A 10,597-nucleotide genomic window follows, 5' to 3' on the forward strand; every position below is an offset into this window, starting at 1 on the left:
TTGCCCAAAATCCCCGTTTTTTTGCCCCAATTCCGCTCACGGTGAAGGCGCCGCTCTCTGTGTCCCCCCCAGACCCCCCAAACCCCCGGGATTTGCCCAAAATCCCCGTTTTTTTGCCCCAATTCCGCTCACGGTGAAGGCGCCGCTCTCCAGGTCCAGCACCCCGCACGGCGCCGTCCCCGCCCGCCAGCGCCACCCAGTGGTCCTAAAGGGGAATTGCAGGGTGGAAAAATCTCTACGGAATTCCCCAAAAAACAACCCCTAAACCGGCCCTAAACTTACCCAAAAATACCCCAAAAATATCCCCAAATCCTCCCAAAAATACACCAAAAATTTCTCCCCAGAATACCCCAAAAACCCCCCCAAAATAACCCCAAAAATGGCCCCAAAACTTTCCCAAAAATCCCCCCAAAACTTCCCCAAAATCCCCCCCCCAAAATTCCCACAAAATACCCCCCAAAACACACCAAAACTTCCCCAAAAATCCCCCAAAAATTCGCCCCAAAATCCCCCCCAAAATCCCAAAACTTCCCCAAAACCAGCCCCAAAAATCCCCCCAAATTCCCACAAAATACCCCCAAAACTTCAAAAAAAATACCCCAAAAAATTCCCCCCAGATTCCCCTCGAAATCCCACCCCCAAAAAAGTCCTAAAAATTCACCAAAACCCCCGAAAATTCCCCAAAACCGCCTCATTTTTGGGGGAGGTTTTGGGGTGGATTTTGGGGTCTTTTGGGGTGGATTTGGGTCATTTAGGGGAAGGGTTTAGGGGTTCTTTTGGCGAAGGTTTTTAGGTGGGTTTGGGGGGATTTTGGGCAGGTTTTTGAGGGTGTTTGGGGCAGTTTTTTGGGGTGAATTTGGGGTTTTTTGGGGGTCCTCACCCTCTGGTTCACCTCCAGCCCGTTGATCTCCGGCACCTCCAGGCTGCTCCTGGGGCAAAAGGGGGCAGATTTCGCCCAAACTGGCCCAAATTTGAGCCCCCAAATTCCCCTGGGACCCCCCAAAACCCCCCGAGCTCGAGGGGACCCAAAAACCCCCAAAATCCCCCCAAAAGAACCCCCCAAAATCCCCCCAAAAGAACCCCCAAAAATCCCCCCCAAACCTCCCAAAAATGCCCAAAACCCAAAAAAATCCCAAACCCCCCAGAAAACCCCAAAACCTCCCCAAAAAAATCCCAAAGCTCCCAAAAAAACCCAGAAATCCCCCAAACCTCCCAAACCTCCCCAAAAAACCCCAAACCCTAAAAAAACCTCAAAAACACCCAAATCCTCAAAACCCCCTCAAAAACCCCCAAAATTTGCAAATCCCCAAAAAATCCCAGAACACCCAAAAACCCCCAAAAATCCCCAAAACCTGCAAAACCCCCCCAAAATCCTCCCAAACCACTGAAATCCCCCCCAAAAAAACCCCAAAATTCCCAAATTTGGGTTTTTACCTGCAGGGCGGGCGCCGCGTCCAGAGCTCCCGGCAGCCCTGGGGGAGATTTGGGGAGAATTCGGGGGATTTTTGGGAAATTTGGGGGATTTTTTTGGGGGTGTGAAAGGGGAGTTTGGAGTTTTAGGGGTGATTTTGGGTAATTTTGGGGTGGTTTGGGGGTAATTTAGGTGAAAATTTTGGAATTTTGGGGGTGATTTTGAGCAAATTTTGGGGTGGCCTTTTTGGGTGATTGATTTTGGGTGAATTTTGGGGCATTTTTAAGGTCGATTATGGTAAAACTTTGTGATATTTCTAGAAGCATTTTTATGGTGATTTTTGGGGATATTCCGGGATATTTTAAGTATAATTCTGGGGTGAACTCAGGGTATTTTGGGTCTCATCTCGTGGCCCAGCTCCAGCCTCGGATTTTGGGGTTATTTGGGGTGATTTTGGGGGTATTTTTGGGGATATTTCAGGGGTGTTTTCAGGATATATTTTGGATGTTTTTAAAGATGTTTCAGGGATAACTTTGGGGTGAATTCAGGGCATTTTGGGTCTCACCTTGCGGCCCAGCCCCAGGCCCGGATTTCGGGTGAATTTTAGGATATTTTTGGGGATATTTTTATGGTGATTTTGGGGGACATTTTTGGGGATATCTCAGGGATATTTTTGGGGTAGATTAAGGTGATTTTGGGGCATTTTGGGTCTCCCTTTGCGGCCCAGCTCGGCCCAGCCCCAGCCCTGGATTTCGGGTGAATTTTAGGATATTTTTGGGGATATTTTTATGGTGATTTTTGGGGACATTTTTGGGGACACCTCAGGGATATTTTTGGGGTAGATTCAGGTGATTTTGGGGCATTTTGGGTCTCACCTTGCGGCCCAGCTCGGCCCAGCCCCAGCCCCGGATTTCGCCGTCGCTGCCGCTCAGGAGGAGCCGCTCGGTCGAGGCCAAGGAATAAACGGGGCCCGAGTGGGCTGCACCAGTACGGACCAGTACGGACCAGTACGGACCAGTACAAACCAACATAACCCAGCAGAGCCCAGGATAAACCCGCCCGGGCAGCTGCTGGGGCTCCCAGTTCACCCCAATCCACCCCAGTAACAACCAGGGACCCAACCAGTCCCTCCCAGTACAAACCAGTAACCCCAAATCCCCCTTTAACCCGTCCCAGTATAACCCAGTCCATCCCAATTCCCTCCCAGTACAAACCAGCATAACCCAGTCTGTCCCAGCGCCCTCCCAGTACAAACCAGTAACCCAGAATCCCCCCTGAAACCCTCCCAGTACAACCCAGTCCATCCCAGCGCCCTCCCAGTCCCTCCCAGTATAAACCAGTAACCCAGAATCCCCCCTGAAACCCTCCCAGCATAACCCAGTCCGTCCCAGCGCCCTCCCAGTATAAACCAGTAACCAGAATTCCCCTCAAACGCTCCCGATTCCGTCCCAGTCCGTCCCAGTCTCACCCTTGAACACGTTCACCGGTCTCCGGTTTTCCTCCTTGGCCTCCGCGCTCAGCGCGGCCGAGAGCCTGCGGAGAGAACCCCGAATTGCCCCGAATTCACCCCAAAATCATCCCCAATTCACCCCAATTCGCCCCAATCCCTCCCCCGGCCCCGCCTGTCGCGACAGCGCTACCCGAATATCGCGATCTCGCCGAAGTCGTTGGCGGCCGCCAGGAAGCGCCCGCACGGGGCCGCGCTCTGCGCCAGCACCGACACGTGCAGGAGCTGCCGGGCCCGCCGCACGCCGCCCGCCGACGACATGACGTCACCGCCCGCGACAGCAGCGGCGCCGCCGATCGCGATAGTGACGTCACGAGCCGCGCGCGCGGCCGCCGCCGCTCCCGCCCGGTACCGGCGGCAAAATGGCGGCGCGCGGTGAGGGGGGGCGCGCGACGATGACGTCAAAGGCGGAGCGACTCCCCGCCGCTTCTGGTTTGCGCGGGGCACGCTGGGAGTTGTGGTCTTGTCCCCCCCCTTTTTCCGCCGGAAGTACCCGGATGGAGGCGGCGCAGGGTACGATGGGAATTGTGGTCCCGTTACCTTTTCCGCCGGAAGTATCCGAAGTGCGCGCTTCCGGCCTGCGCGGGGCACGCCGGGAGTTGTGGTCTCGCTCCCTCTTCCGCCGGAAGTGCCAGGATGAGGCTGCGCGGAGCACGCCGGGAGTTGTGGTCTCGCTCCCTCTTCCGCCGGAAGTACGCGCAGCGCGCTTCCGGCCCGCGCGGCGCACGCCGGGAGTTGTGGTCTCGCCCCTCAGCGGCCGGAAGTGCCCGGATGCAGTCGGCGCGGGGCACGCCGGGAGTTGTGGTCTCGCCCCTCAGCGGCCGGAAGTGCCCGGATGGAGGCGGCGCGGGGCACGCCGGGAGTTGTGGTCTCGCCCCTCAGACCCTGGAAGTGCCCGGATGGAGGCGGCGCGGGGCACGCCGGGAGTTGTGGTGCCGCCCCTCAGACGCCGGAAGTGCCCGGATGGAGCCGGCGGGAGGCGGCGCCGGGGGGTGAGGGCGGAAATTTGGGGGGAATTCGGGGGATTTTGGGAACATTTGGGGGGATTTGGGGATTTTGGGGGGGTCCGGGGAAGGGGCCGGACCCCCCCTGACCCCCCCGGGCCCCTCCCCCAGGGCTCCCCCCCGGCCTCCCGCGCCCGGCGAGAAACGGAGACCGGCCCAGTGCGAGGGGTGAGGGAACCGGGATCGGACCGGGGGGCTGGGGGGGAATTGGGGGAACTGGGGGGGACCGGGGGGGGACTGGGGGGGACTGGATTGCACTGGGAGGGACTGGGAGGGGACTGGGAGGGAATTAGGGCGAACTGGGAGGGACTCGTTTATACTGGGAGGGGTTCGGAGCGACTGGGAGGGGATTGGGAGGGACTGGGTTATACTGGGAGGGGACTGGGTTATACTGGTTTATACTGGGAGGGACTGGGAGGGGATTGGGTTACCCTGGTTCATACTGGGAGAGGATCGGGTTGTACTGGTTTATACTGGGAGGGACTGGGAGCGGATTAGTTTATACCGGGTTATACTGGGAGGGGATTGGTTTGTACGGCTGTGCAGCGGGAGGGCGCTGCAGTTCCCGACGCTGCCACCTGAGGGCGCCGCGAGCTCAGTGAGAGGCACTGGGGGGAACTGGGAGGGGATTGGCTTATACTGGTTTGTACTGGGAGGGAACTGGGAGGAGCTGGGGGAGGATTGGGTTATACTGGTTTGTACTGGGAGGGAACTGGGAGGAGCTGGGGGAGGATTGGGTTATACTGGTTTATACTGGGAGGGGTTGGGAGGGGATTGGGTTATACTGGTTTATACTGGCAGGGAACTGGGAGGGATTGGTACTGGTTCACGGTGGTCTATACTGGTTTAAACTGGCCCATACTGGTTTATACTGGTGCGTACTGGTTCCAGGCCCCGCCTGCCCAAGCAGGGTCTCTCCGAGGCCTGTGCTGGTTTATATCAGTCTGTGCTGGTTTATACTGGTTTATACTGGTTTATACTCATCCATACTGATCTGTATTGATCTGTGCTGGTTTGTACTGACCGATACTGGTCCATACTGGTCTAAACTGGTTTGTACTGGTTCCCAGGCCCCGCCTGCCCAAGCAGGGGCTCTCCGAGGCCGCGGCGCTCGCTCGGCTCCGGGCGCTGCCGGCGCAGCACGACCACGGCTACAGCGGCAACGGGCTCAGGTTTGGGGCAAAAACACCCAAAAATGGGAAAAATGGAAATAATGGGGGAAATGGGGAACGGCTACAGCGGCAACGGGCTCAGGTTTGGGGCGAAAAACAGGGAAATTGGGCAAAATGGAAAAAATTGAAATAATGGGAAAAACGGGGAGGGGCTACAGCGGCAACGGGCTCAGGTTTGGGGGGAAAAACGGGGAAATTGGACAAAATGAGAGAAAAGGGGGAAATGGCAAAGGGGGCGGGGCTAAAGCAGAACCTGGGGTGGGTGTGATTGTGGGGGCGTGGCCAAAGAGGGAGAGGGTGGGGCTTTTGGGAGGGTTTTGGGTGTGACCAAGGGGGCGTGGCTAAGCACAGAGGGGGTGGGGCCAGCTGGAGGTGTATGGGTGTGGCAAAAGGGGCGGGCCAAGGGGATTGGAGGTGGGGCTATGCAAATGAGGGGCGGGGCCATCACTGTGGGGGTATGGGGCCGATTTTTGGGCCCAGCCCCTCCCCCACCCCACTCTCTCTCCCCCCCAGGCTCCCCCCGCCCTGAGGCCACGCCCAGCCCCGAGGCCACGCCCACCAACGACGGACAGGGGGGCGGGGCTGCCCCTCCCTCACCGTACACCCAAAAAAACCCCAAAAACCCCAAAAAACCCCAAATTCCACCCAAACCCGGGCTCGGAGTGGCCTTTATTGTGTCTGGGGAGGGGTTTTGGGGTGAATCCCGGGGATTTTGGGGCGAATTCCGGAGATTTTGGGTCCGTCTCGGGTGTAGAGCTGGAAGTTGACGTTTCGGGCGGGGATTTTGGGGCGAATTCCAGGGATTTTGGGTCCGTTTCACGTGTAGAGCTGGAAGTCGACGCGGCCGCAGTCGTAGAAGGGCCCGGGGGGGTTGGGGGGGTCCACGCGCCGGCACCGCGCCCCTCCCCCGCCCTGGAAGTACCCCTGGGACGCCCACTCCTGGTTGGGGGAGGGGAGGGAGGGGTCAGCAGAGGCCACGCCCCCAAAAATCCCTAAAATTCCCCTAAAAATCTGCTTAAAATTCACCCAAAATTCCCCTTAAATTCTCCCAAAAAATCCCTTCAAATCCCTTTAAACTGCCCTTAAAAAAATGCCTTAGAATCCAACTAAAAATGCCTAAACCCCCCTCCCAAAAATACCCCTTAAAATCCGCTTAAAATTCCCTTAAATTTCCTAAAGAAAAATCCATTAAAATTCCCTTAAACCTCCCCCAGAAATACCCTTAAAATCCACCCAAAAATCCTCTTAAATCCTCAACAAAATCCTCTTAAAATTGTCCCAAAATTTCTTAAAATGCCCTCAAAAATCCCCTAAAAACCGTCCCCACATCCCTCAAAATCCCTTTTAAAAATTCTCTTTAGATCCTCCCCAGAATCCCCAAAATTCTCCCCAAACTCCCCCCAACCGCCCCCACTCTGAGACAATTTAGGGGGGCGGGGTCTGGTGATGCCCCTCCCCTTCTTTGAGGTGGCCCCTCCCTCCAATTCCAGGCCCCGCCCTCGTTCCCTTAGCCCCTCCCCCCACTTTAAGCCCCTCCTCCATTTTAAGCCCCGCCCCCACCTGCATCTGGGCGCTGCTGAATGGCCCGAACAGCTCCGGGGGGGCGTGGCTGTCCCCTTGCCCCTCCCCCTCGTGCAGCCAATGATATTCCCAGAGCACCTCGGGAAGGGCTGGGGGGGAGGGGCACAGGGGGCGGGGTCACAAACGCAGACCCCGCCCCCAACACCCCCAAATCCCCAAACCCCTCCCCGAATATCCCCATAACCCACCCAAGCCCCTCCCACAACCAACCCAGGACGCCCAAACTCCTCCCCCAAACCCCCAGACCCCTCCCCCATCTGCCCAGACCACACCCCCACCCCCTTAGCCCCTCCCACAAAATCCCCCCAAACCCCTCCCCTACCCCTATAGCCCCTCCCCCAACCCCCCAAAATCCCCTCAGGCCCCGCCCCTTCCACCCGCCAGGCCCCTCCCCCTGTCACTCACCCGCCCTTTGCCCCTCCCCTTCCTCCTCCTCGGGGGGGGCGAACATGTCCAGGGGGGCGTGGCCGCCGCTCTGCCCCTCCCCCTCCTTTTGCTCCTCCTCCTTTGGTCCCTCCCCCCACGGTGCGGGGGCGTGTCCCGGCGACGCGGGGGCGTGTCCCGGCGACGCGGGGGCGTGTCCCTGCCCCGGCCCCGCCCCCAGCTCGCGCAGGCGCTGCTGCAGCCGCTCGCGGCTCTCCCCAAAGACCCCCAGGAGCCCCCTGGCCACGAGCGCGTCCGACAGCGCCACCAGCGCCTCCAGCTGCGGCGGGGGCGGGGCCCGCGCCTGGCCGCGCCCCCTGCCCCGGACACGCCCCTCGCGGCCGGCCGGCCCCGCCCAGCGGCGCAGGGCCCCGCCCACCGTCTCGCCGGGGCGGAGCAGCTCCAGCACCTCCCCCAGCAGCAGGGGGAGGGGCGGCGGGGAGGGCGGGGAGGGGGGCGGGTCCCGAGGGGGGATGGGGCGGGGCTTGATGGGCAGCTGTGGGGGAGGGGGGGAGAAAAAAGGGGGAGGGGTTAGGGTGGGAGCTCCGCCCATGATGGGGAATGGCTCCTCCCACGGGGAATACAGGCTCCTCCCACTGTGACCACAGCCACCCTGTGCCCCTCCCCCAACATTTTCAAGCTCCTCCCCCTCATCCCCAGCCCCTCCCATTCACCCTAAGCCCCTCCCCTTCATCCTCAGCTCCTCCCCCACTGACCACACCCACCTTGTGCCCCTCCCCCTCATGCTCTCAAGCCCCTCCCCTTGATCCTGAGCCCCTCCTCTTCTCCTTAAACCACTCCTACTTCACCCTAAGCTCCTCCCCATTAATTTTTAAGCCACGCCCCTTTCACCCAAGCTCCTCCCATTATGGGCTCCTCCCCCATCCTGTTTTAGCCCCTCCCCCACCCATTTTAAGCCCCTCCCCTTGCTCCTCCCCCACCTTTTCACCCCGCCCTCTTATGCATTTTCCTCTCCCCACCCCATAGCCCCGCCCCCTGTGTGGCCCCGCCCCCTCTCACCCCCTGGATCTGCTCTAGCCGGGGGCGGGGCAGGAAGTGCCCATCTCCCCTGGCCCCTCCCCCCTTAGCCCCACCCCCTCTCACCCCCTGGATCTGCTCCTGCCGGGGGCGGGGCAGGAAGTGCCCATCTCCCCTGGCCCCGCCCCCCTTAGCCCCGCCCCCTGTGTGGCCCCGCCCCCTCTCACCCCCTGGATCTGCTCCAGCCAGGGGTCGGGGGGCTCCCGCTGGGGGCGGGGCAGGAAGTGCCCCTCGGGGTCGAAGCGCCCCTCCCCCAGCTCCTCGTCCAGGTTGAAGGGGGTGAGGGGCACCGGCCCCTCCCCCACCCCGGGGGCGGGGCCCGGCTCCTGGCCTGGGGGGAGGGGGAAATGGCAGCAAAGGTATGGCACAAAAATGGCCCAAAATCACCCCAAAAGTACACCCAAAATCCCCAAAATCCACCCCAAAAACCCACCCAAATTCCACCCAAAACCCACCCAAAAATTCCCCCAAATCACCCCAAAAATCCACCCCAAAATCACCCCTGAAACCCATCCAAATTCCACCCAAAAATTCCCCCAAAAATTCCCCCAAAAATCCCTCAAATTCCACCCAAAAACCCCACCCACAACCCCATCCCAAATTCCTCAATATCCACCCCAAAAATTCACTCAAAATCCCCCCAAAAATTGCCCCAAAACCCACCCAAAACATATTGCAAAAATCCCCAAAAATCCACCCAAAATGCCCTCCAAAAACTCCCACAAAAATCCCCCAAAATCCACCCCAAAAATCCCCAAAATCCCCCAAAGTTACCCCAAAACCCGCTCAAAAAACACAGCCCGAAAACCACCCAAAATCCACCCCAAAACCTACCACAAAAATCCCCCAAAACGCCCTCAAAAACCCACCCAAATCCCACCCCAAAAATCCCCAAAACAGCCCAAATTCGCCCCAAAATCCCTCACCCTCCACCGGGGGTCCCTCGTCCCTCTGCTCTTCCTCCTCCTCCTCCTCCTCCTCGTCGCTGTCCAGGGACGGCTGAGCCGGGAATCGGCTCCCGGGGCCCCCCACGGCCACGGCCTGACCCAAAACCGGCAGAATTTAACCCAAAATGTCCTTGAGAGACCATGGGATCCCCAATGGCAACGGCATGGACCAAAACCAGGGAAATTCACCCCAAAATTCATCCCAAAATATCCCTGAAAGAGCCCCAAACCAGCAGCTCCCGGGGCCCCCCACGGCCACGGCCTGACCCAAAACCGGCAGAATTTAACCCAAAATGTCCTTGAGAGATCATGGGATCCCCAATGGCAACGGCATGGACCCAAAACCAGGGAAATTCACCCCAAAATTAACCCAGAACGTCCCTGAAAGAGCCCCAAACCAGCAGCTCCCGGGGCCCCCCACGGCCACGGCCTGACCCAAAACTGGCAGAATTTAACCCAAAAAGTCCTTGAGACACCGTGGGACCCCCAATGGCAACAGCAAGGACCAAAATACCCCAAAGTCACCCCAAAAATTAACCCAGAACGTCCCTGAACCGCCAGGACCCTCCACGGCCACGGCCGGACCCAAACCCAGCGAAATTCACCCCAAAAATTCACTGCAAGCCACGCCATGGCCTGGAGACCCAAACCCAGCAAAATTCACCCCAAAACCGGCCCGTGACCCCGCGGTGACCCCGTGACCCCGCGGTGACCCCGCGGTGACCCCGTGACCCCTCACCCGCCGTTTCCGGGGCGGCTCCTCCGGCCCCTCCCCCTCCCCCGGGGGCTCCTCGAACGTCACCCGGCGGCGCAGCATCCTGCAATTAACGTAATTAATGGTAATTAACGCTAATTAATGCTAATTACATAATTAATGTGACCAACAGTGCCCTAATGAACCCCCCAGCGCCGCAGCATGGCTGTGATTAACGGTAATTAGCGTCATTAATTTATTAATGGCACCCCAATTGCCCTCCCTGGGCTTGGACATGGCTGCGATTAACGCTCGTTAATTACTGTATTTAAATAATTAATGAACCCTCTCCTCATTATTAGCCCCTAATTAGCGCGCCCAATTAATAGCCGATGATTCGCCCTCTTTATCCCCTAATTACCGACCCAAATTAGCCCCCAACGCCCCCCTAATTAACCCCCCCGCCTTCATTAGCGTCCTTAATTAATCGCAATTAGCGCCCGACTCGGCCCCAGGACAGCCCCGCCCCCCCCCCGTGCCGCAATTAACGGCCCCGATTAAGCCCCGCGGGCCCTCGTTAGCCCCCCTCATTTGCATATGCAAATGAGCCGCGAGCGCGCTCCGGACCCGGCGGCGGCGGCGGCGCGGCTCCCGGCGCTCACAGTGACGTCAGCGGGCGGCGACGCGGCGCGCGGGAAGTGACGTCACGAGACCGCCGCCGCCGTCACCGCCTCCTCTTAAAGGCGCCGCGCCGCGATTTTCCCAGGAGCCGCCCCCCCACTCCCGATTTCCGCTTTTTTAACCTAAAAACTTCGGGGAA

General features: G+C 59.2%; 2 protein-coding genes and 1 long non-coding RNA gene across 3 annotated transcripts in view; 1 reads left to right on the forward strand and 2 right to left on the reverse strand.

The window, feature by feature from the left end:
- Positions 1–3,280, reverse strand: part of LOC131570683 (THO complex subunit 6 homolog) — a 17,863-nt gene extending 14,583 nt beyond the window's left edge. The window contains exons 1-6 of the mRNA XM_058823055.1: positions 3,052–3,280; positions 2,880–2,944; positions 2,287–2,390; positions 1,435–1,472; positions 881–929; positions 133–205 (exon numbers count right to left, since the gene is read on the reverse strand). Coding sequence (XP_058679038.1) covers positions 133–205; positions 881–929; positions 1,435–1,472; positions 2,287–2,390; positions 2,880–2,944; positions 3,052–3,179 — 457 coding nt within the window. The 5' untranslated portion in view covers positions 3,180–3,280. The remainder of the gene's footprint in view (positions 1–132; positions 206–880; positions 930–1,434; positions 1,473–2,286; positions 2,391–2,879; positions 2,945–3,051) is intronic.
- A 574-nt stretch (positions 3,281–3,854) lies between these two features.
- On the forward strand, positions 3,855–5,744 carry LOC131570714 (uncharacterized). The gene is made up of 4 exons (XR_009275909.1): positions 3,855–3,910; positions 4,034–4,090; positions 4,993–5,094; positions 5,608–5,744. It is a non-coding gene; the product is annotated as an uncharacterized LOC131570714 (long non-coding RNA).
- Positions 5,745–5,752: 8 nt separating this feature from the next.
- Positions 5,753–10,596, reverse strand: LOC131570713 (CD2 antigen cytoplasmic tail-binding protein 2-like). Its single transcript, XM_058823095.1, has 7 exons — positions 10,405–10,596; positions 9,823–9,901; positions 9,063–9,177; positions 8,304–8,467; positions 7,081–7,594; positions 6,655–6,764; positions 5,753–6,033 (listed from the first exon to the last, which is right to left on the reverse strand). Exons 2-7 carry the CDS (start codon positions 9,898–9,900, stop codon positions 5,911–5,913), a joined length of 1,104 nt encoding a protein of 367 aa, XP_058679078.1. The 5' UTR covers position 9,901; positions 10,405–10,596; the 3' UTR covers positions 5,753–5,910.
- Between the last annotated feature and the right edge of the window lies 1 nt (position 10,597).

The sequence above is a fragment of the Ammospiza caudacuta genome, chromosome 37 (genome assembly GCF_027887145.1).
Source record: "Ammospiza caudacuta isolate bAmmCau1 chromosome 37, bAmmCau1.pri, whole genome shotgun sequence".
NCBI classification, from domain to species: Eukaryota; Metazoa; Chordata; class Aves; order Passeriformes; family Passerellidae; genus Ammospiza; species Ammospiza caudacuta.

Excerpts from the sequence above, each read along its gene's own strand:
- LOC131570713 (XM_058823095.1), bottom strand. The coding sequence starts at position 9,900 with ATGCTGCGCCGCCGGGTGACGTTCGAGGAGCCCCCGGGGGAGGGGGAG. Across the intron at positions 9,178-9,822 it reads AGCCGCCCCGGAAACGGCGG|GCCGTGGCCGTGGGGGGCCC; the intron begins GTGAGGGGTCAC and ends GTTTTGGGTCAG. Across the intron at positions 8,468-9,062 it reads CGAGGGACCCCCGGTGGAGG|GCCAGGAGCCGGGCCCCGCC; the intron begins GTGAGGGATTTT and ends CCCTCCCCCCAG.